The sequence below is a fragment of the Ranitomeya variabilis genome, chromosome 1, assembly GCF_051348905.1.
Source record: "Ranitomeya variabilis isolate aRanVar5 chromosome 1, aRanVar5.hap1, whole genome shotgun sequence".
Classification (NCBI taxonomy): domain Eukaryota; kingdom Metazoa; phylum Chordata; class Amphibia; order Anura; family Dendrobatidae; genus Ranitomeya; species Ranitomeya variabilis.
This window is the reverse complement of record NC_135232.1, coordinates 222,799,261-222,824,918: the sequence shown is the minus strand read 5'-3', so window position 1 is coordinate 222,824,918 and position 25,658 is coordinate 222,799,261. Positions and strand designations below refer to the sequence as shown.

General features: G+C 43.0%; 1 protein-coding gene across 1 annotated transcript in view; it reads left to right on the top strand.

Moving 5' to 3' along the window:
- The first annotated feature begins 453 nt into the window (after nucleotides 1–453).
- Nucleotides 454–25,658, top strand: part of RHOF (ras homolog family member F, filopodia associated) — a 111,657-nt gene continuing 86,452 nt past the window's right edge. Inside the window, exon 1 of the mRNA XM_077293049.1 lies at nucleotides 454–701. Coding sequence (XP_077149164.1) covers nucleotides 543–701 — 159 coding nt within the window. The 5' untranslated portion in view covers nucleotides 454–542. The remainder of the gene's footprint in view (nucleotides 702–25,658) is intronic.

Sequence of the window (25,658 nt, the reverse complement as noted above, 5' to 3'; positions counted from 1 at the left end):
GTCGAAAGTAGCCTTACTCGCGGCAGGAAGTTGCGGAAATGCTGCACTTCTGCAACGTGGGCACATAGCCTGACCAAAAGAGAACCCCAAGAGATCATATTATATATATATATATATATATATATATATATATATATATATATATATATATATATCCTATTCCATAAGAAACCCTCCAGTGCCATCACCGTCCCTGGGCCTCATTACACCACTCAAGGATGGAGGCCATGAGAAGCTCCAGGAGTCTCCTCCATTCCAGTCCTGTCAGTGAGGAGCCGTCTGTGTTGAGCCGCTCCGGCCGCCACCTTCTCCTCAGCGCTGACTGACACTCTCTGACTGTGCATGTGCACAAAGTTGTGAAGTACACGCTATAATAGCAGGTGGGCGTGTCCGGCAGCATCACGTGGGACGGCAAGCAGCGAATCACAGGCGCCTGTGCTGATCTCTCAGCTGTAGCCCGCAGAGAGCGGTGAGAGCCTCCAGTACAGCGCCGGAGATCGCAGAGTGAGGAGCGGCCACATGGACTGACCACCTCCAGCAACATGACCCAACAACCCAACGGGACCGTCAGCAATGGCATCAAGGATCCGAGCAAGGGCCGCGACCGGGGCAACAAAGAGGTCAAGATCGTCATAGTGGGAGATGGAGGCTGCGGGAAAACTTCTCTGCTCATGGTCTATGCCAAGGGCTCCTTCCCGGAGGTGGGTGCTAGCCTGGCACATGCCATTCCCGTGCTGGTCCTGGGCTGTATCGTGTGAGGGGGCTGCTGCCTGCTTCTGTAGTGATGTGCGGGCACCTACGCGTTTCACTAGCGTATTCTTTACATTCTAGTTTTTTTTATATGTCGTTAATTCACTGTAAACCTTGTGATTGGCCACAGTCTCTGTATTTAGTATTTTGTTACTTTGTTGCCATCCCAAAGTGGTAAAAGCTTCCGGACGGCGCCTTCTCCCCAGCCGGGCAATGCTTGGCACGGAGACCATGGCTCATCTCCGTCTGTTTCTTCCTATCCCTTCCTACATACGATGCACGGGTCACCTGTCTGTATGAGGACATCTAGTTAGGACGTGTAGGGTTTGTACTCGCGTCGTCGTCGGTTGGGTCTACTCCAAAATCTGTCTGAAATGGGGAAAAAACCTCTAAAGAATGAACAAACACATTCCTATGCAGTAAGGACGTGCTGTGCATATGTTCAGGCTCTCGAGATTCTTGTGATCGCCTCAGGATTCAAAAACATGTCTAGGTATTGAAAGAAGTGTCCATCCCTCAGGTGTCTGCCACTCTATACTTTCCAAGACAAGTCAATGGGAAGGCTGAAAAGATGCTGGAAAGATGCCGCCCCCCCCCCCCAGGTATCTTCCGAATGTTTGTGTCAGAACCCGCTAGGTGTGTCTGATGCCTGCGTCTTTTGCTGCAGATTTCTGATGAAGCATCAAAAATGCATTTTATTTTCATTTTTACTGTGATGTCATCAGATTGATGACAAAAAAAAACAAGTTTTGAATATCACGGTGGAAACTATACTTTTTTTTTTTTTTTTTTTTAAATCCTTCAATAGATATCTGCACAGTAGGTGCAACGTAAGCCCAATAACTCGGCTAATTTTTAGTGATCAAAGAGGGCACAGAAGCTGATTGGGCTTCAGAAGATTACAAATGGCTACTTTGTCATTTTACGGTATAAGGCTACGTTCACATTTGCGGTCAGCGCCGCAGCGTCGGGTGCCGCAGCGGCGCCGCATGCGTCATGCGCCCCTATATTTAACATGGGGGCGCATGGACATGCGTTGTGCTGCGTTTTGCGCCGCATGGCCGCAAGCGTTGGACGCAAGAAACGCATCAAGTTGCATTTTTTTTGCATCCAACTTTCGGCCAAAAACGACGCATGCGGCGCAAAACGCAGCGTTTTAGCGTGCGTTTTGCCGCGTTTTTTGTTTGCGTTGTGCGCTGCGGCGCCGACGCTGCGGCGCACAACGCAAATGTGAACGTAGCCTAAGAAGCATGCCCTGATCTGAAACCTGACAAGCCCTTTCAGTCAGGGTTTTAACAGTTATTAAAGCTAATTTCTAGCCAGTTAATTTGCATAGAAATACAGTGTACATGATATTTTTAGGACTAGAAAAGTAGAAAAAACTACACGTTGTCATATTTATAAGCGACTGTAGAACATGTAATGTATATCTGATAAAGATCGTCATGGTCAGTGAGGTTATGATGAGAAACGTTAGGTGATCTACACAGTGCGATCAAGCAACTCGGCTCCCTCCATGAAGGATATAAAGGTATGAGTCACGTCTTACAATCAAAATTCCCAAAAATGCATAAGTGACAAGTCACCAGTTCAGATGCATGAGTGGTGACGTAACGTGGAGCTTGTTGGCCCCAATGTAACATCTCCAACAAGGCCCACAACTAATAGTAATGATCTTCTCATGTGGGCCAAAGATACTCTTTGCCCCCTTATCCTCTTGCCTAGACTCAAGGGCCCCTGCATATACTAGAACTATGACCCTGTAAATGAGGGGTCACTGATGTCCCTTTACAATAGTGTACAGTTCATACAGTGTTAAATGAAACCTGTCACCAGGAATAACGCTGCTAACCTGCAGATATGGAGTTAATCTGCAAGCTAACAGCGTTATGATGCTACCCGGCGCCTGCACGCAGCCGAATGCAGCAGGGAGAAAATGATCTTTATTCTCTCCGCCAGCACATGGTATTCAGTCATCTCTCTGAGTATACAGAGCGGCCCCTTTAATCACGCCCCGGTCCCTCCCCCATGACTGCATACCAAATGCTGGCGGGGAGAATAAAGATCATTTTCTTTCTGCTGCATTTGGCTGTGTGCAGGCACCGGACAGCAAACTAGCTCTTGTTAACCTGCAGATTAACCCCATATCTGCAGGTTAAAAGCATTATTTCTGGTGACAGGTTCCCCTTAAAATGCCCTTTACTAGTAACAGCATAAAGCCTGTATTCACACACATCAATCACACTGTGGTATTTGCACGTACTAGTGCTGTAATCTTTCCACGGTTTCCATGTCCAATCACATAATCTTGCAGGGAAAAGCCGCGCGCCGTTACGATCAGCTGCACGGTTTTGCAAGTGGAACAGCTGTTTCCCTGTAAGATTAAGGGCTCGTGCACACTTTGCGGTTTTTGCTGCGGATTTGCTGCGGATCTGCAGCGGATTTGACGCTGCGGATCCGCAGTTTTCCATGCAGGGTACAGTACAAGGTTACCCTATGGAAAACAAAAACCGCTGTGCCCACGATGCGGAAAATTCATTGCGGAACCGCTGCGGAAAAAAAGGAGCATGTCACTTCTTCGGATTCCGCAGCGGTTTTCAACATGCACCAATAGGAAAGTGCTGTTGAAAACCCGCAGAGGGATCCGCAGAAGAAACCGCAGGAAAATCCGCAGTGAAAACCGCTGCGGTTTTGCACTGCGAATTTTCCAAATCCGCAGCGGAAAAATCCGCAGAAGAATCCACAAAGTGTGCACATACCCTAAAGAGCTGACATTTTTTTTTTTCCCCTATACCTGTGTAGGCTCAGTGTTTAATATACTCACCGATCACTGTCTTCTCCAGTATCCTGCGTCAATCCGATCTTCTGAGTCACAGGATTGCGTTTCAGACTTTGAGTCACACTGCACTCTGTGACATGGAAATGGCTTTTACAATGTAACTCTATGGAGCATCAGAACTCGGTGCTACAGACTTATATTGTAAAAGAAATATCCAGCCGAAGTGTGACCCAGAGAGTCTGAATCATTGGGAAGTGACGCAGAAGAGAAGCGGAACCATTCTGGATATCAAATTAGATGGTGATCAGTGAGTATATTAACACAGACATTATCCTACGCTTAGAGGTGCTTCTCACAAAATTAGAATTTCATCATAAAGGGCATTTATTTCAGTTCTTCAATGCAAAAAGTGAAGCTCATATAGAGTTATTACAAACAGAGTGATCTATTTCAAGTGTTAATTTCTGTTAATGTTGTTGATTATGGCTTACAGCCAATGAAAACCCAAACGTCATTATCTCAGTAAATTTGAATAATTAGCAAAAAACACCTGCAAAGGCTTCCTAAGCGTTTAAAAAGGTCCCTTAGTCTGTTTCAGTATGTACCACAATCATGGGGAAGACTGCTGACTTGACAGATGTCCAGATTGCAGTCATGGACACACTCCACAAGGAGGATAAGCCACAAAAGGTCATTGCTGAAGAAGATGGCTGTTCACAGTGCTGTATCCAAGCATATTAACCCCTTAATCCCATATGACGTACTATACCGTCGAGGTGGGGTGGGCCTTAATTCCCGGTGACGGTATAGTACGTCATACGCGATCGGCCGCGCTCACGGGGGGAGCGCGGCCGATCGCGGCCGGGTGTCGGCTGCATATCGCAGCTGACATCCGGCACTATGTGCCAGGAGCGGTCACGGACCGCCCCCGGCACATTAACCCCCGGCACACCGCGATCAAACATGATCGCGGTGTACCGGCGGTACAGGGAAGCATCGCGCAGGGAGGGGGCTCCCTGCGGGCTTCCCTGAGACGATCGGTACAAGGTGATGTACTCACCTCGTACCGAACGTCTTCTCCCTGCAGGCCCCGGATCCAAAATGGCCGAGGGGCTGTATCCGGGTCCTGCAGGGAGCACTTCCGGGTCGGAGCAGGCTGCAGATGAAAGCTGCAGCCTGCTCCGATGAAAGTATGATCACGGATCTGATAGAGTGCTGTGCACACTATCAGATCTGCGATCTGTGATGTCCCCCCCTGGGACAAAGTAAAAAAGTAAAAAAAAAAATTTCCACATGTGTAAAAAAAAAAAAAAAAAAAAAAAAATTCCTAAATAAATAATAAAAAAAAAAATATTATTCCCATAAATACATTTCTTTATCTAAAAAAAACAAAAAAAAACAATAAAAGTACACATATTTAGTATCGCCGCGTCCGTAACGACCCAACCTATAAAACTGGCCCACTAGTTAACCCCTTCAGTAAACACCGTAAGAAAAAAAAAAAAAAACGAGGCAAAAAACAACGCTTTATTACCATACCGCCGAACAAAAAGTGGAATAACACGCGATCAAAAAGACGGATATAAATAACCATGTTACCGCTGAAAACGTCATCTTGTCCCGCAAAAAACGAGCCGCCATGCAGCATCATCAGCAAAAAAATAAAAAAGTTATAGTCCTCAGAATAAAGCGATGCCAAAATAATTATTTTTTCTATAAAATAGTTTTTATCGTATAAAAGCGTCAAAACATAAAAAAATGATATAAATGAGGTATCGCTGTAATCGTACTGACCCGAAGAATAAAACTGCTTTATCAATTTTACCAAGCGCAGAACGGTATAAACGCCTCTCCCAAAAGAAATTCATGAATAGCTGGTTTTTGGTTATTCTGCCTCACAAAAATCGGAATAAAAAGTGATAAAAAATGGTCACGTGTCCGAAAATGTTACCAATAAAAACGTCAACTCGTCCCGCAAAAAACAAGACCTCACATGACTCTGGAGCAAAATGTGGAGACGCAAAAACTTTTTTGCTATAAAAAGCGTCTTTTAGTCTGGTTTCACACTTGCGTTTTTATCTGCATGCGTTTTTTAAAAAAACCGCATGTGTGAAAAAATGCATGTAAACGCGGTAAAACGCATGCGTTTTTATAGAAAAACACAAGAAAACAAGAAAAAAACAAAAAACCCTAACCCTACCCCTAACCTGAAATACGTGGCACTGAAATACGTGGCACTGAAATATACGTTTATATACGTATATACGTATATAAGTGCCACGATATTTCAGTGGCCACGTATTTAAGTGCCACGTATTTAAGTGCCACGTATTTAAGTGCCACGTATTTAAGTGCCACGTATTTAAGTGCCACGTATTTAAGTGCCACGTATTTAAGTGCCACGTATTTAAGTGCCACGTATTTAAGTGCCACGTATTTAAGTGCCACGTATTTAAGTGCCACGTATTTAAGTGCCACGTATTTAAGTGCCACGTATTTAAGTGCCACGTATTTAAGTGCCACGTATTTAAGTGCCACGTATTTAAGTGCCACGTATTTAAGTGCCACGTATTTAAGTGCCACGTATTTAAGTGCCACGTATTTAAGTGCCACGTATTTAAGTGCCACGTATTTAAGTGCCACGTATTTAAGTGCCACGTATTTAAGTGCCACGTATTTAAGTGCCACGTATTTAAGTGCCACGTATTTAAGTGCCACGTATTTAAGTGCCACGTATTTAAGTGCCACGTATTTAAGTGCCACGTATTTAAGTGCCACGTATTTAAGTGCCACGTATTTAAGTGCCACGTATTTAAGTGCCACGTATTTAAGTGCCACGTATTTAAGTGCCACGTATTTAAGTGCCACGTATTTAAGTGCCACGTATTTAAGTGCCACGTATTTAAGTGCCACGTATTTAAGTGCCACGTATTTAAGTGCCACGTATTTAAGTGCCACGTATTTAAGTGCCACGTATTTAAGTGCCACGTATTTAAGTGCCACGTATTTAAGTGCCACGTATTTAAGTGCCACGTATTTAAGTGCCACGTATTTAAGTGCCACGTATTTAAGTGCCACGTATTTAAGTGCCACGTATTTAAGTGCCACGTATTTTTCAGTGCCTGAAATACGTGGCACTGAAATATACGTTTATATACGTATATACGTATATAAGTGCCACGATATTTCAGTGGCCACGATATTTCAGTGGCCACGGTATTTAAGTGCCACGTATTTAAGTGCCACGTATTTAAGTGCCACGTATTTAAGTGCCACGTATTTAAGTGCCACGTATTTAAGTGCCACGTATTTAAGTGCCACGTATTTAAGTGCCACGTATTTAAGTGCCACGTATTTAAGTGCCACGTATTTAAGTGCCACGTATTTAAGTGCCACGTATTTAAGTGCCACGTATTTAAGTGCCACGTATTTAAGTGCCACGTATTTAAGGCACTGAAAAATACGTGGCACGTAAATACGTGGCACTTAAATACGTGGCACTTAAATACGTGGCACTTATGACTGTCAGAAAATGTTCAGTAAACGGTTAGGGGTAGGGTTTCAGGTAGAATTGGGGAGTTTCCACTGTTCAGGCACATCAGGGGCTCTCCAAACGCGACATGGCGTCCAATCTCAATTCCAGCCAATTCTGCGTTGAAAAAGTAAAACAGTGCTCCTTCCCTTCCGAGCTCTCCCGTGCGCCCAAAAAGGGGTTTACCCCAACATATGTGTTATCAGCGTACTAGGGACAAATTGAACAACAACTTCTGGGGTCCAAGTTCTCTTGTTATCCTTGGGAAAATAAAAATTTGGGGGGCTAAAAATCATTTTTGTGGGAAAAAAAATATGTTTTATTTTCACGGCTCTGCGTTGTAAACTGTAGTGAAACACTTGGGGGTTCAAAGTTCTCACAACACATCTAGATAAGTTCCTTGGGAGGTCTAGTTTCCAATATGGGGTCACTTGTGGGGGGTTTGTACTGTTTGGGTACATCAGGGGCTCTGCAAATGCAACGTGACGCCTGCAGACCAATCCATTTAAGTCTGCATTCCAAATGGCGCTCCTTCCCTTCCGAGCTCTGTCATGCGCCCAAACAGTGGTCCCTCCCCACAAATGGGGTATCAGCGTACTCCAGACAAATTGGACAACAACTTTTGGGGTCCAATTTATCCTGATACCCTTGTGAAAATACAAAACTGGGGGCTAAAAAATCATTTTTGTGAAAAAAAATAATAATTTTTATTTTCACGGCTCTGCGTTATAAACTGTAGTGAAACACTTGGGGGTTCAAAGCTATCAAAACACATCTAGATAAGTTCCTTAGGGGGTCTACTTTCCAAAATGGTGTCACTTGTGGGGGGGTTTAATGTTTAGGCACATCAGGGGCTCTCCAAACGCAACATGGCATCCCATCTTAATTCCAGTCAATTTTGCATTGAAAAGTAAAATAGCGCTTCTTCCCTTCTGAGCTCTGCTATGCGCCCAAACAATGGTTTACACCCACATATGGGGTATCAGTGTACTCAGGACAAATTGCACAACAATTTTTGGGGTCCAATTTCTTCTCTTACCCTTGGGAAAATAAAAAATTGGGGGTGAAAAGATCATTTTTGTGAAAAAATATGATTTTTTATTTTTACGGCTCTGCATTATAAACTTCTGTAAAGCACTTGTTGGGTCAAAGTGCTCACCACACATCTAGATAAGTTCCTTAGGGGGTCTACTTTCCAAAATGGTGTCACTTGTTAGGGGTTTCAATGTTTAGGCACATCAAGGGCTCTCTAAATGCAACATGGCGTCCCATCTCAATTCCAGTCAATTTTGCATTGAAAAGTCAAATGGCGCTCCTTCCCTTCCGAGCTCTGCCCTGCGCCCAAACAATGGTTTACACCCACATATGGGGTATCAGCGTACTCAGGACAAATTGCACAACAATTTTTGGGGTCCAATTTCTTCTCTCACCCTTGGGAAAATAAAAAATTGGGGGTGAAAAGATAATTTTTGTGAAAAAATATGATTTTTTATTTTTACGGCTCTGCATTATAAACTTCTGTAAAGCACTTGTTGGGTCAAAGTGCTCACCACACATCTAGATAAGTTCCTTAGGGGGTCTACTTTCCAAAATGGTGTCACTTGTGGGGGGTTTCAATGTTTAGGCACATCAGGGGCTCTCCAAATGCAACATGGCGTCCCATCTCAATTCCAGTCAATTTTGCATTGAAAAGTCAAATGGCGCTCCTTTGCTTCCAAGCTCTGCCATGCGCCCAAACTGTGGTTTACCCCCACATATGGGGTATCAGCGTACTCAGGACAAATTGTACAACAACTTTTGGGGTCTATTTTCTCCTGTTACCCTTGGTAAAATAAAACAAATTGGAGCTGAAATAAATTTTGTGTGAAAAAAAGTTAAATGTTCATTTTTATTTAAACATTCCAAAAATTCCTGTGAAACACCTGAAGGGTTAATAAACTTCTTGAAAGTGGTTTTGAGTACCTTGAGGGGTGCAGTTTTTAGAATGGTGTCACACTTGGGTATTTTCTATCATATAGACCCGTCAAAATGACTTCAAATGAGATGTGGTCCCTAAAAAAAAATGGTGTTGTAAAAATGAGAAATTGCTGGTCAACTTTTAACCCTTATAACTCCGTCACAAAAAAAAATTTTGGTTCCAAAATTGTGCTGATGTAAAGTAGACATGTGGGAAATGTTATTTATTAAGTATTTTGTGTGACATATGTCTGTGATTTAAGGGCATAAAAATTCAAAGTTGGAAAATTGCGAAATTTTCAAAATTTTCGCCAAATATTCGTTTTTTTCACAAATAAACGCAAGTTATATCGAAGAAATTTTACCACTAACATGAAGTACAATATGTCACGAGAAAACAATGTCAGAATCGCCAAGATCCGTTGAAGCGTTCCAGAGTTATAACCTCATAAAGGGACAGTGGTCAGAATTGTAAAAATTGGCCCGGTCATTAACGTGCAAACCACCCTCGGGGCTTAAGGGGTTAATGGAAAGTTGAGTGGAAGGAAAAAGTGTGGTAGAAAAAGGTGCACAAGGAACTGGGATAACCGCATCCTTGAAAGGATTAAGAAAAGGCCATTCAAACATTTTGGGGGGAGATTCCACAAGGAGTGGACTGCTGCTGGAGTTATTGCTTAAAAAGCCACCACACACAGACATATCCAGGACATGGGCTACAAGTGTCACATTCCTTGCGTCAAGCCACTCATGACTAATAGACAGCGCCAGAATCGTCTTACCTGGGCCAAGGTGAAAAAGAACTGGACTCTTGCTCCGTGGTCCAAGGTGTTGATTTCAGATGAAAGTAAACTTTGCATTTGGAAATCAAGGTCCCAGAGATTGGAGGAAGAGTGGAGTTGCCCACAATCCAAGCTGCTTGAGGTCTAGTGTGAAGTTACTATAACACTGGTCAACAGCATTTTTGGTGCCAAAGATATTTCATCGAATTTAGGGTATTTTTGGGGTGCTGATTCTGAATATGTCATCAGTTTTGCCAGATTGGCTCAAGTTTTTGAGATTTTTGGTATCTTATCTATAGCACTTGTTGGTAAATGCGACGCATCATCTCATTAATTTCTTTGGATTAGTACTTGAACTGAGCAGTTCTCAATATAGTTTTGTGTTAATTAGTGTTCTAAAAGTTTGTTCATAGCTTGATTTTTGCACTAACTTTATGTTGTTGTCTGTTTTCCAGTGAAAAGCATGAACTCATCAAGAAGAAGTTGTCTTAACGATCCAGACTCATTCTGTTACATTTGTGGTGAATACACACTGCCAAAACATAGAAGAAACATAACAGACTTCGTAAAAAAAGTGTATTTTGCCTATTTTGGGGTTATGCTTGGGGACCAAGACAAGTTTTGGGCACCACACATAGTGTGCAAAGCATGTATCGAATTATTACGAAAATGGAGCAAAGGACAAAGAAAAAGCTTCAAATTTGGTGTTCCAATGGTGTGGAGAGAGCCAAAAAATCATCATGATGACTGTTATTTCTGTGCAGTGCAAGTGCAAGGATTCAATAAGCATAAGAAACGAAAATGGGAGTAACATGGAATCTGCAAGAAGGCCTGTCCCTCATTGTGAAGATGTGCCTGTACCTGTGTTTACCATAAATAACAGTCATCATGATGATTTTTTGGCTCTCTCCACACCATTGGAACACCAAATTTGAAGCTTTTTCTTTGTCCTTTGCTCCATTTTCGTAATAATTCGATACATGCTTTGCACACTATGTGTGGTGCCCAAAACTTGTCTTGGTCCCCAAGCATAACCCCAAAATAGGCAAAATACACTTTTTTTACGAAGTCTGTTATGTTTCTTCTATGTTTTGGCAGTGTGTATTCACCACAAATGTAACAGAATGAGTCTGGATCGTTAAGACAACTTCTTCTTGATGAGTTCATGCTTTTCACTGGAAAACAGACAACAACATAAAGTTAGTGCAAAAATCAAGCTATGAACAAACTTTTAGAACACTAATTAACACAAAACTATATTGAGAACTGCTCAGTTCAAGTACTAATCCAAAGAAATTAATGAGATGATGCGTCGCATTTACCAACAAGTGCTATAAATAAGATACCAAAAATCTCAAAAACTTGAGCCAATCTGGCAAAACTGATAGCATATTCAGAATCAGCACCCCAAAAATACCCCAAATTCATTAAAATATTTTGGACACCAGAAAAAAAAAATTTTTTTGTTGACCTGTGTAATCAGTGATGGTTTTGGGAGCCATGTCCCCTGCTGGTGTAGGTCCACTGTGTTTTATCAAGACCACAGGCAGCGCAGCCGTCTACCAGGAAATTTTAGAGCACTTCATACTTCAATCTGCCGACAAGCTTCTTGAAGATGGAAATTTCATTTTCCAGCAGGACTTGGCACCTGTCCACACTGCCAAAAGTACCAATAACTGGTTTAAAAACCGTATCACTGTGCTTGATTGGCCAGCAAACTCGTCTGACCTTAACCCATAGAGAATCTATGAGGTATTGTCAAGAGGAAGATGAGACACCAGACCCAACAATGCAGACGAGCGGAAGGCTGTTATCAAAGCAACCTGGGCTTCCATAACACTTCAGCAGTGCCACAGGCTGATCGCCTCCATGCCACGCCGCATTGATGCAGTAATTGATGCAAAAGGAGCCCTGACCAAGTATTGAGTGCATTGATTGAACATACATTTCTGTAGGCCAACATTTCTGATTTTAAAATAATTTTTCAACCTGGTGTTATAAAGTATTCTAATTTACTGAGATAATGACCTTTGGGTTTTCATCGGCTGTAAGCCATAATCATAAACATTAACAGAAATAAACACTTGAAATAGATCACTCTGTTTGTAAAGACGCTATATAATGAGTTTTACTTTTTGTATTGAAGAACTGAAATTAAATTTTCGATGATATTCTAATTTTGAGAGGGGCACCTGTATATTTACACAGGTTTGGGGGGAGGTAACTAAGGCTATGTGCACACGTTGCAGAATTGCCGTGGAAATTTCCGCGGCTATTCTGCAACTCCTTGCCGCGGGAAATACGAATGCAGAATTGGCATGCATATTTCCGCTAAACACTAGCGTTTTGCAAGCGTAATTAGCTACAGATCGCTTGGAAAACTGACAGGTTGGTCACACTTGTCAAAGTGCCTATGCAGCATCAATAGTAAAAAGATATGTTAAAAATAATAAAAAAACAAAATAAAAAAATTGTGATTCTCACCTTCCGGCGGCCCCCACAGCCTTCCCGCTCCTCGTGATGCTCCCGTTCCCAGTAATGCCTCGCGGCCACGACCCCAGATGACGTAGCATGACGCGAGACCGCTACGTCATCACAGGTCATTGTCGCAAGGCTGCGGGGGCCGCCAGAAGGTGAGAATATTACGATTATTCTATTCAAATTCCTTTTTTTTTTTTTTTTTTTTTTTTACATAAGTATATGGTTCCCAGGGCCTGGAGAAGAGTCTCTTCTCCTCCACCCTGGGCACCAACCGCACATGATCAGCTTACTCCCCGCATGGTGGGCATAGCCCCATGCGGGAAGTAAGCGGATCAATGCATTTCTATGTGTGCGGAATCGCCGCAATTCCGCACAAAGAATGAACATGCTGCGTATTTTTCTGGAATGCAATTTCGCCGCGGAAAAAAACGCAGCATGTGCACAATAAATGCGGAATGCATTAAAAATGATGGGATGCTTATGTAAGCTTTTTTCTTACATTAGTCCTGTCTTACTCCTGTGCATTTCTTGTGATATACAGCGGGTAAAATAAGTACCGGTAAATGCCGGTAACAACCCATGCAATCCACCAGGGCTGTAAGCCAAACCACCGACTGACTCCTCAATTTCCCTCACTTCCGATTCCACAGCACTGCCTCACTGCTGAGCATGTACATAAAGTGCAGCACAGATTCATCTCAAGTAAAAGCCGAGATCCTTGGATCAGGAGCACAACAGACATTTATATTTCAATACTTTCCCGAATTCTTATGAAAACATTTACAGCACATCCTCCATTGTACTACTGAACCTAATTTATTATATGAATTAAGTCCATTTTATTCCGTCTCCACCAAAATGGACACCAGTCCACAGCTCCGATTCCACAGCCCTGTAATCCACACAGGCACAGAAATAAAATGTAGGTGTCCATAACTTAATTTGTGTAATAAGAAATGACACCTGGAAAAAGTATTGAACACACTTACCGTATATACTTGAGTATAAGCTGACCCCCCCCTAATTTTGCCACAAAAAAACTGGGAAAACTTAATGACTCGAGTATAAGCCTAGGGTGGGAAATGCAGCAGCTACTGGTAAATTTCAAAAGTAAAAATAGATACCAATAAAAGTAAAATTAATTGAGACATCAGTAGGTTAAGTGTTTTTGAATATCCATATTGAATCAGGAGCCCCATATAATGCTCCATACAGTTCATGATGGGCCCCATAAGATGCTCCATATTAAAATATGTCCCATATAATCCTGCATAAAGGTTAATAATGGCCCCATAAGATGCTCCATAGAGACATTTGCCCCATATAATGCTGCACAAACGTTAATTATGACCCCATAAGATGCTCTATACAGACACTTGCCCCATATAGTGCTGCACAAACGTTATGGCCCCATAAGATGCTCCATAAAGATATTTGCGCCATATAATCCTGCACAAACGTTGATTATGGCCCCATAAGATGCTCCATACAGACACTTGCCCCATTTGCTGTTGCTGCGATAAAAAAAAAAAAACATACTCGCCTCTCGTCGCTCAGGCCCCCGGCACTTTAAATATTCGCCTTTCCTCTTTCCGGCCGCCGCTCCGTCTTCATTGTCTTCTGCACTGATGTTCAGGCAGAGGGCGCGCACTAACCTGAGCGTCACTGCAGAAGACGCTGAAGATGGAGCGGCAGCTGGAACGAGGAGAGGTGAATATCGTGCAGCGCTCCCCCTCCCCATTATACCCACCTGCTCCTGGTGCGGTACAGTCCTTGTTTCCCCGGCGCCGCAGCTTCTTCCTGGATTGAGCGGTCACATGGTACCGCTCATTACAGTAATGACTATGCGGCTCCACCCCTATGGGAGGTGGAGCCGCATAATAATTACTGTAATGAGCAGTAACATGTGACCGCTCAGTAAAGGAAGAAACTGAGGCGCCGGGAGAACCAGGGACGTGCAGGGACCGCGCCAGGAGCAGGTGAGTATTAGACAGCCCCCGCTCCCCCTCCCCTGCCGACCCCTGGGTATGACTTGAGTATAAGCCGAGAGGGGGACTTTCAGCCCAAAAAAATGGGCTGAAAATCTCGGCTTATACTCGAGTATATACGGTACTAAAATGTAATTAATACTTTGTACAAAAGCCTTTGTTGGTGATGACAACTTCAAGACACTTCACATGTGGAGAAACTAGTCGCGTGCATTGCTCAGGTGGGATTTTTTGCCCATTCTTCCACGCAAACACTCTTCCGATCCTGAAGGCCCTGTGGGCTACTTCTATGAACTGAGCTTTAGTTTTTTCCATAAAATTTCTATTGGATTCAGGTCCGGTAATTGAGTGGTACATTCCAGCAGCTTTACTTAGTTCTTTTCTCCGATCTACCGTAACTGCGTTTGCTTGGCTGTGTGTTTTGGATCATTGTCTTGCTGAAATGTCCACCCTCTTTTCATCTTAATCATCCTGGTAGATGGCAGCAGATTTTTATCAAGAATGTCATAGAACATTTGTCCATTCCTGCAGTCTGAGATGGAAATGTTACTGATTTGTCTCGGTCCTGGTGACGCTCACAATCTCTGTAAAGCTCTCAGCCATAAATGTTATAAATGTGAGGCGTAATTTTCCCTAGTCTTATGACCTTTAAGCAGTGACTAATAGTAAAAGCATTCCTCCATAAGATGTTATGTTACAGGGAGATGCTAAGGGAGACTAGACCTGTAGGAAATGGTGCATAGTGGCACAATATGGCGGCACTCCATACTTTGGTCACCTTATCTCCAAATGTGGAAGATTTTATTTTTTTTATATATGGCTAACACAAAGCAAGCTACAGTACAATACAATTGGATGGGGGTTTGATGGTATTTTTCAGACCCCATGACAGCATCACGAGAAAGGGGATTTGCCCTCCAATGACAGGAAACGTAAAGGCTAAAAAAGTCATCACCTCTCTCCAGCATCAGTTGGATTACAGAGCATGAGAGGACCTCCAATGGTTATTGGCAACAATATAACCAACACCACACAACACCCATAAGTGTAAGAATTTTTGTAAAAGGCAGTGCTAACCCACATGTGACAGGAGAGAATGATGCTGTCTGTCATGGGTTCACAAAAATCCTGTTAGGGTATGTGTCCACGTTCAGGCTTGCTTCAGGCTTTGGTCAGGATTTTATGCAGGTAAAATCCTGACCAAAAATGCACCTGAGGTCACTGGCAGGTCACCTGCGGTGTTCCTGCGTGTTTTGCTCATTGTAGCAACATGCTGCGTTCTGGAAAAACACACCGCATGTGCGTTTTTGCGGGAAAAACGCATGCGTTTTTTAATGCACAGTGGAGACGGGATATCATGAAATCCCCTCCACTATGCTGTAACATCTGGACGCTGCGTTTTTGACGCTGCGGCTCAACGCTGCGTCTAAAACGCAGCGTTTCCTGAACGTGGACACATACCCTCAGACTTTATTCGATCACCCATGACAGCACAATGAGAAAATTGCAGAGATCGAAAAAATATAATTCAGGGAAAGACTACAGCCTGTAGGACCCTTCTCCCCAAAGGTGAGATCAGCAGAAGCACCCATATCTAATCTATAGTGTCTATAGAATGTAGACGGAGAGGACCAGGTAGCACCCTTACAGATCTCCTATAGCCAGCTGCTTTGTCCACCCAGTAGGTTTCCACGGCCTGAGTGGAATGAGCCTTTCAACCTGCTGACACTTCCCTGTAGGTTGACGAGTAGGCTAGAGAAATGGCATCCCTAATCCATCTTGCAATAATAGGTTTTGAGGCTCTTCATCCCTTTTTAGAGCCCTGAATGGATACAAAAAAACCTATCCTTTCTACACTCTTTGGTAGCTGAAGGCTACTTAGATGTGTAATTAAGGTCTAATGTATGCAACTTCTCAGTCTTCTGGTTCTTCGGATTGGGACAGAAGGGCAACTTCTTAGTCTATGGAATCGACTCGTGACCTTAGGAAGATAGGCCGGATCCAGTTTAAAGATCACCCTATCATATAGGATTTGTGTAAATGGTGGGGCTATGTAAAGGGCCTCGCTATGGCTGGGATCACACATGTGAGAAATACGGCCAAGTCTCACATGTTAATACCTGGCACTGCACCCGGCACTCGAGAGCGGAGCGTGTGGCTGCATGTATTGCTATTAACATGCGAGACTCGGCTGTATTTCTCGCATGTGTGATCCCGGCCTATCACTAACTCTCCTGGCTGAAGGCTGTATTGAAGGGAAATACTTTGAGGGTTGCTGACTCTATGGGTTCCAACGGTGTGTCAGTTAAGGCTCTCAGTACTACAGTACATTTAAATCCCATGGTACCAAGTTTCTTTTAAATGGTTCTAGATCTTAAGGAGGCTTTAATGAATCTCGATACCTAAGGTACCTGCCAAGTCGCAACTATACAGGGCCACGAGAGCTGAGACTTGTATTTTTTTAGGGTTGTAGTTTATAACCCTAATTGAATGCCCCTCTTGGTGGGTGATCCCCTCTCTTGTGGTGCGGTCATGGGTGATCGAATAAAACTCCATGTGTAGCAAAAGTTTTCCAAACCACCTGCGGTTTTTCAATTTCACAGCTGTGGAAACGATACAAATTCACATGTAACCCATGTGGAATCGCTGTGGATTTGTAGAAAGTTCCAAAGCAGAATATTGGGCCCAAGGTTTAAAGTATATAGTTTGTAATATTTTGCAACAGTATTTGTAAACTAATAAGGAATAAAACGTAAACACTGTAAAAACCTATTGGAAAGATTAACACCTCCTTTGTTTTAGACCCTCTCCAGGTTTAGGTTTTCAAATACTATTGTTAAATGCTGAACAAAATACTGCCAATCGGACAATTTTAATATGCTGGTTTTGTGTGCATAAAACATCAGTTGATAGCAAATCTAATGATTTTAAGACTCGTTAAGGCTACGTTCACATTTGCGTTGTGCGCCGCAGCGTCGGCGCCGCAGCGCACAACGCAAACAAAAACGCGGCAAAACACACGCTAAAACGCTGCGTTTTGCGCCGCATGCGTCGTTTTTGCCCGCAAGTTGGACGCAAAAAAAATGCAACTTGAAGCGTTTCTTGCGTCCAACGCTTGCGGCCATGCGGCGCAAAACGCAGCACAACGCATGTCCATGCGCCCCCATGTTAAGTATAGGGGCGCATGACGCATGCGGCGCCGCTGCGGCGCCCGACGCTGCGGCGCTAACCGCAAATGTGAACGTAGCCTAAGACTGGCTGATCAGGAATTGGCATTTGTCGGATGATTATTTTTACAAGCTGGTAATCAACTATCACCATGGAATCAATGGTGCTATATAAATAAATAATAACTAGCAAGCAAAACGCTTACTCATCTGGTAATTGTTTCTTTCATTCCAGCATTTAAAATTATCGTTATCAGGACGTCATCATCCTGTGTAAAAAGAAATTGTGGTTCTGATTAGAGATGAGTGAATTTGCTCGGGTTCCCGCAGGTTATTCGGCAAGCTGCAGAGGGAACCCTGCTTCATGGATCGGGCTGGCAGATCAGCTGATCGGTGCCTCAGCTGCATGTGTCACGGCTATGTCAGTCACGACACACAGGCTCTCCATGCATTTGTCATGACTGTGACACAGCCGCGACACATACAGCCAGTCAGCTGATCGGCCGGAGCGATCCAGGAAGCCGGGTTCCCTCTGCAGCTTGCCGAATAACCCGAGGGAACCCGAGCAAATTCACTCATCTCTAGTGCTGATAACAAAGATATTCTATGAACACAGAACAACCCTAGGTGGCAAGTGTTAGCGGGCCTTTAGGCCTCATTCACACACTTGTGTTTTTTTCTCGTACACAAAAACATGGACATCTGATTTCATCAATATTTGGCCCATGTCCATTTTTACCATCAGTGTATTAATCAGCGATTTTCACTGGTGGAAGAATGAAATTACAAAGCCTCTGATACCATCCCTGTGCTTTCTATGATCTTAAGACCCATTTACTTCTATGGGTAGTTTTAATCCCTTATTCAGATCAAAAATGGACGTGGCGTAGTATTTATTTCTTGCATAAAAAATGCAAAACAAAACTGCCCCATAGACTATAATTAGCGATGAGTGAGTGTACTCGTTGCTCGGGTTTTCCCAAGCACGCTCGGGTGGTCTCCGAGTATCTGTGACTGCTTGGAGATTTAGTTTTCCTTGCCGCAGCTACATGATTTGCGGCTACTAGCCAGCTTGATTACATGTGGGGATTCCCTAGCAACCAGGCAACCCCCACATGTACTCAGCCTGGCTAGTAGCTGTAAATCATGCAGCTGAGGCGATGAAAACTAAATCTCCGAGCAGTCACAGATACTCGGGAGACCACCCGAGCGTGCTTGGGAAAACCCGAGCAACGAGTACACTCGCTCATCACTAATTATAATTAATATTTGTTTTATGTATGAAAAACCCGGATAGAACATGTACGTGATTCACAGATGTCTGAGGGCTGCACAGCGAGCCATGTCGAACAATCGATATTCGTTAGGTGTTACTGATCGATCGATATTCGTTAGGTGAGGAGAGAGGGAAAGCTGCTCTGGATACTGGGCGGTGTTGTGCCGTGAAACTCCACCCACTGCCCAATCAGGAGGGGTGCACGCAACTGGGTCACGCATGGGTGAAGCAAAGCATTCTGGTACTTGATGTGACATCAGCAGATGTCTACGGCGGCTGCAGCCGGGGTCACGTGATGTGGACTGAGCGGTCAGCGATAGCGCCACTCAGAAGCACATATGGCAGCAGTATGTATTTACATACAGACTTATTTACAAGGTTTAAATCGATGGGGACATTATAAAATGTAGTGGATAACCCCTTTAATTGGAAGTTTATAGCTTCACCCAAGTCCCGTCCTCTTTTCATAAATATATCCTACTGGTAGGTACAGTATTCTAGGGTACATTGCATCAAAGAGTTAAGCAAGGCATGGCATCTTGCTGGCTGCAAGGCACGGCCTAACACCTAGCAAACTACTGGTATTTTGGAGAACACTGCAATCTAACTGCTTACTTTTCCTTCCTCAGGAATGTATGAAATATACATTTCTGGCCGTGTGGGCTTGGCGCCTTGCTACATTCTGCCCGCGGTTAGTGTGGCGCAGAGACATTGCTTATAGAGACATATACAAAATCACAGCTGGGATTCCGCATTGTCTGCACTGCAAAGGGAGGGTTATTATGTGAAACTTTATGTGGAAGGCAAGCAGTTTTCTCTCATATTTCCCAGCATGACGGATAATTATAGGTTCCGTGTCGGCTATAACAGTGGATATAAACCTGGCGTTAAATCTGCCTCCCTCGCTTTATTAGATGTGTAGGTTAACCTTCTATCGGGAGGTGACAAGCTCCATGATGTATTCTCTTCATCTAAATGGCTTTCCTTACAAGTAGGGCGATTGAACTGAAAACCTGATCTGTAAGTAAGCCAAGTTCGGCCTTCCATGCCTCAGATAATCTAAACCTAGAAAGAAAGTTCACGCTCTCCAAATATGAAGCAGTCATGAAATAATTGAATAATCATGAATAAGTTCTAGAATTTTTGCACTTGATTATAGTGAATATCCATTTGCTTGCTGTTGTTTTTGTTGTATACATATTACCCTGACATTCTTATACCATGTTCTAGTTTGGTATCCTAATTATGGCTATAATTCCTAGTGTCCGTGCAATGCTTTTGTCATTCATCATTTTGCTTTTGTTGTCAATCACCCCTTCTTTTATCATGTTCCTAAGAGCTTGATTATACAATATTAAATAAATAAATAAATCATGCCTTTGTGTTATATTTGGTGCAGGTGAACTTTCATTCTAGCTTTATATTCTTATTGTAGTTTGCAGCAGTTAATTATCTCCTTAATATGTGTAATATATCTTTTTCTTTGCACATTGTTCTTTATTGGTTTGTGTTTCGGCTAATGTATGGTCATTGAAGAGGATACAATATCGTGGATCCTGACATATTTGCATGGACATCTGCTCTTGTAGATTACTGATTGAGAACAGCAGGAAGCAAAGTTCAATGTCTGTCTAGATAAGATTCTTATCACAACCTGAACGCCATTGAACGTCCTAGCTTTCGGTATCTGTTGTACTACTAAGAATTTTCTGAATGCAGCTATTTGACTTGATGTCATTTTCTTTGATGTGTAGAGGTGAAATTTCTCCAGCAGACCATTACCCATTTACTGCGAAGCTCGGGATTCCGGAAGCAGGTTATTGATGCTGCTGACATTAGGACTGTATGTTCTGCGCACTGCAGGAAAGTTGCGCAGCAGGTTTAGGTGACAAGCAAACGTTTATCTCTGGAGAACACAAATAATAATCTTTTAGATTTGCATGCCTCCGTGCAGGACTTGCTGATCCATCATACAAAAAAAAAATCTTTTACTGACTATATTCTTATTTTTTTCCTGCCCTGTTACCAAGTGAATAGATATCACAATTTGTATTTTTAGCCAGAATTGCAGTTCAGGTATCTTAATACCAGATATATATATATTTTGTGTGTGTGTAACGTGGTATTCGTTACCATCAATGTCATGTTAGTTACCATATTCAACTTTGTACCAAATTACATATTTTTCCATGGATATTGCTGTGCTTCATCAACAGAATTAACCCCTTCATGATCGGAGGTATTTTTATTTTTTCGGTTTCGTTTTTTTTTTTTTGCTCACTTTCTTCCCAGAGCCATAATTTTTATTTTTTTCATTTTTCTGTCAAAATGGCCATCTGAGGGCTTGTTTTTTGCGAGACAAGTTGTATTTTTGAACGACACCATTGATTTTAACATATCGTGTGCTGGAAAGCAGGAGACAATCCAAGTGTGGTAAAATTGCAAAAAAAAAGTGCAATTCCACAGTTGGTTTAAGAAAAAAAAAAATGTTCACTAAATGATAAAACTGACCTGCTAATATGATTTTCCAGAAAATTTCGAGTTCATAGACGCCAAACAAGTCTAGGTTCTTTTTTTATTTACCGTAAGTGGTAAAGGAAAAATCCAAACTTTGGTTAAAAAAAACAAAGGCCATTTTCCGAGACCTGTAGCATCTCCATTTTTCGTGATCTTGGGCTGGGTGAGGGCTTAATTTTTACACGCCGAGTGACGTTTTTATTGATACCATTTTGGTGAATTTTTTATTTTTTTTTATATATATATATTTGATCGGGCAATTCAGAACACGATGATACCAAATATGTGTATATTTGATTTGTTTTCATTGTTTTATTTTGAATGGGACGAAAGGGGATGATTTGAACTTTTATATTTTATTTTTTTAAAATATTTTTAAAAACATTTATTTTTACTTTTTGCATGCTTCAATAGTCTCCATGTCAGATTGCCTGTATATAGATGAAATGCTCACTGTCTGAGTGCCGACCACCTGGTGGCACTCACAGCAATCTGGTTATGACAACCATAGAGGTCTGCTGGAGACCTCTGGTTGTTATGGCAACCCATCAGTGACCCATGATCACGTGACGAGGTCACTGGCAGGATTTCCGGTGCGCTTACTGAAATTGACAGCGGCATTTAACGGGTTAACAGCCAAGGGTGGATCACGATTCCACCCGTGGCTGTTAGAGGCACATGATGCCGGGAAAGATGTGGGCTCAGCGTCGAAGCCCACATCAAAGGGAGGGATTTCAGCGTGGGCCTACTATTACGCCCAACGTCTGAAAGGGGTTAAAGGGGCAATTCCATTCCCAAATCCTATCCCAATATGTAGTAGGTGTAATTATGTTAGCAAATGCCTCCAATTAGTTCCTGGTTTTCCAATATGCAGGAACATACACAGCAACCTGTGATGCGCAGTGTGTTCTGTGTGTTCTGACAACTTTCCATCATGGCCACCATTAAGTTTTTTTCCTTTTTTTTTTTTTTCCCTTTAATTTTTTTCTTTAGTATATTTTAATGCGATTAAGCCAGATTCATCAATGAAAAAAAAAAAAAAGACCAGCACATCTAAACTAGTGTGAATAGGCGCCAACCAAAAAAAGCATATAAGCAACAAATAGTAAGGTTGCACCATAATATACAAAGAATATCTATCTATGCGCGGAGTACCTTCCTTTTTTTTCATAGCAATTTTTGCAGATAAATATTTTGTGTAGATTATTTATCGCTATTTCCTATGGCAGCAATGCAGTTTCAATGTTTTAGTAATCCTTGGCTCACATATATTGGTCAATCTATGTGCGAAGTACCTTCCTTTTTCATGTGTACATTACATAGCGCTTTTTCCTATGGCAGCAATGCAGTTTCAATGTTCTAGAGTAATCCTTCTTTGTATATTATGGTGCAACCCTACTATTGCTGCTTAGATTCATTAATGAGCCTTGGATGCTGAGAAAACGATGCATCATGAGACAGTGAATGGTCTAATAAAAAAGAATTTCAGAGGAAGCGCTGTAATACCACCAGCTGTCAGAAGTCTTCCTTCCCCTTTAATTAGACATTGACCATGACGTACCAGTTGCCTAGTTTCAAAAAGATTCCAATATGCAGCTTTCTTGCTGGAAAACTTGAATGCATCAAGGGGAGAAGAATATTAAATCTTGTCTGTAAAATGCAATACCGATTAGTGTTGCGTTAAGGATACAGAATTGTCTTTGTAGGTGACATTTGTTTTAGGCTGTCTGGTTGCCAGCAGCGATCAACCATAAGACCTTCATCTGAAATAACACAAAACTAGAAGAACTTCCTGTGGCGGCCGGTTGCTGTGACCGCAGACATTGCTCCTCATACACAGATGTGCACAGAACTTCTCATATGTAGACGGCTTCTAAGCTCCACTTCCCACACCTTAGAGATTGTGGAACACCCTGAAATCTGCCCATCTGATCTGCAAGCATTGTCCTGCACTGGCTGTGAAGATGGCTAATTCTTATTCTGCTCCTGTCCCTGGTTTTCCAGCTGCCTGAATCCTGCTCCTCTGACTTTGGGTTTGACCTAATTACTAGCGCTCACTTGTTGAAATGGAAATGAACCCAACAAAACTTTCCAGGCTGTTCTTTACACACAGCTCATTCTGTCTTCCCATCATCAGTAGCCACGGGAGTGCTTGTGGCCGATGGGGCTGGTGTTTGTACCTTTTGTAGATGAATATTTTTGCATGTTTCTTCCGTGGAGACTTCTGTACAGTAATATGGAAGTGTATTAGTTTCCATTACCGTTTGTTCCATTGATTGTTTCCTAATACTGACATTTTCCCGTGCTTCTGGTGTGTCACTAATGATGACTGTGCACATGAACTGCTCAGACGGGGTCAGATCAGAGTACTTTGAGCCCACCTTCCTGTAATACAGAATGATAAACTCCCCTCTTTTCATTGACCGCTCTGGCTTCTTATAGATAGAAAACAAGTAGGTGGGAAGGTGCACTCAAATGGTCGGCCCCTCCATGTTGCACCGTGCGCCTGTATTTGGTTGTCATTCTTTACTGTCAGTCCCTTTAAATGGAAAAAGGGAAGTTGGCTGCTACCAGATTACTAGCAATGGTTAATCTCCCGGGAGAACAAAAAGATCAGATGTTGAAATTTAACAATCCTTTTTTTTCTGACATAATCTGCCAGGTAATTTTGATATGTGTATGGGGGTTCTGGTGTGTGTGTGTTGTTTTTTTTTTTTTTTTTTTTTCTTTGAGACCTTAAATCGAGGTTAATCACTAAATGGTTGTGTGTCGCTGGACCTCCATGGATGCTAATGTCAGTTTGCCCTCAACTTTTGATCCTTTGGTCCTTGACCACTGGGTTCCCAAAAGATTAGTTATCCACCCATCTTTTGCATGGGGAAGTATTTGCCATTCTCCACCGGGTTATAACTTGATGATTATATCAAAGACCTAAACTTAGCGGGCAGAGATGGGGTCATTCAAGGCTTTGGGACCGTTTCCAGATGTCAAAGTCTTAAGCTTTGTGGGTGACGGCAATCCTATTGACTGGGGGAGGGGGCTGTAGTGTCATGTTGAAGTGGACTCTCCTGATTCGGTAAGGGGTGCACACCTCTTAAGGATGCAGATGAGGCACGTAGTGATGTGCGTCTCTCCGCAAATCTTACTCCAGTCTCTGCTGGAGTAAGATGTATAGCATGGCAGATGCTGCCGCTCGTCATTAATTGGGGTTGCCAAGAATGGAGTAAAAAAGCCAGACGTCACATTTTTATTTTTTTTCTTGTCCAAGAAATTTGGCAAAGCTTTGAATGGCCCCCTCTGACTTGCATCATTCTTGCACAAGTTTTTTTTTTTGTTCTGTTTTGCTATTTTAAGTCGGTGGGACAGTTGGCATGTTCATCCAGATGTATGATTTTTATTTTTAATTTTTTTGGAATTTCCATTAGGGGGTGCAATTTATTTTTTTAAACACTGCAACACTTATAAACTGGCGCAAACATCAGCACTGCAGGCTTCAGCAAAACTGATTTAAAATTTTCCTTGCTTGATAAATCTCATTCAGGCGCTAATTTTTCATGCATGTGTTCCATCTGGTTTTCACGGACAGAAAACATACCCAATGTGTGTGTTTTTAGTCTATGAAGCTGTTCATATGTCCATGTCCACTTTTGATCCACCTTGTGGAAAAAAAAAAATACAATAAACTGAAACACCGATAACACTCAGACCAACGTTTGTTTTTTTTACAGGGATTGCTATGTTTGAAGACTTTTTGATTGCCCCATATATGCATCTAATGGTTCGCTCACATCTGCGTATTTCTGGCTGAGATTCCCAGGCAGAAAAGTTGGCGAGTGTCATGCGTTTTTCTCTGACGCCCATGACGGCACCACGGAGAGAGGGGATCCACCCACCAAGGACAGGAAACCTACAGATAAAAAGGCGGTACCTCTCTCCTGCATCAGTTGGTTTCCTGTCCTTGATGGGAGACCTACAGATCACCTCCGTCAGAGGAAAAGTTCTTCGTGGGAGTCCGGGGCCAATCAGCCGATCCAGGCAGCGGGGGCCCCCCTGCCTCGGTTAGATGTGGTGACCCGAAGCGCCACCGCTAGGGGCTGGTAGGCCTTTTAGGGTGCGCGGAGAGAGGTGGCAGGAGCCGCTTCTCTAAGAAGTCTTACCAGCAGCAGCCGTGTCCAAGAGTCCGCTCTATGGATAGGAGCGATGTGGCTCCCTGGCGTCAGTCTGCAGCCTGAGCTCCCGAGAGTCCCCGAGGAGTCAGCGTTACTAAGTGCGCCGCCATCTTGCTTCATCTGCGCCCGCGCGAGGAACGGATGCATTTAAGCAGCAGGGGCTTGCGTGCGCACAAGCGCTGCGATCCCCGCCTAGTGCCGGCGTCGCCGCTGGAGGAATGCGCAGGCGCGGGAGTTCGTGCCCGGGCGATCTGCGCAGGCGCG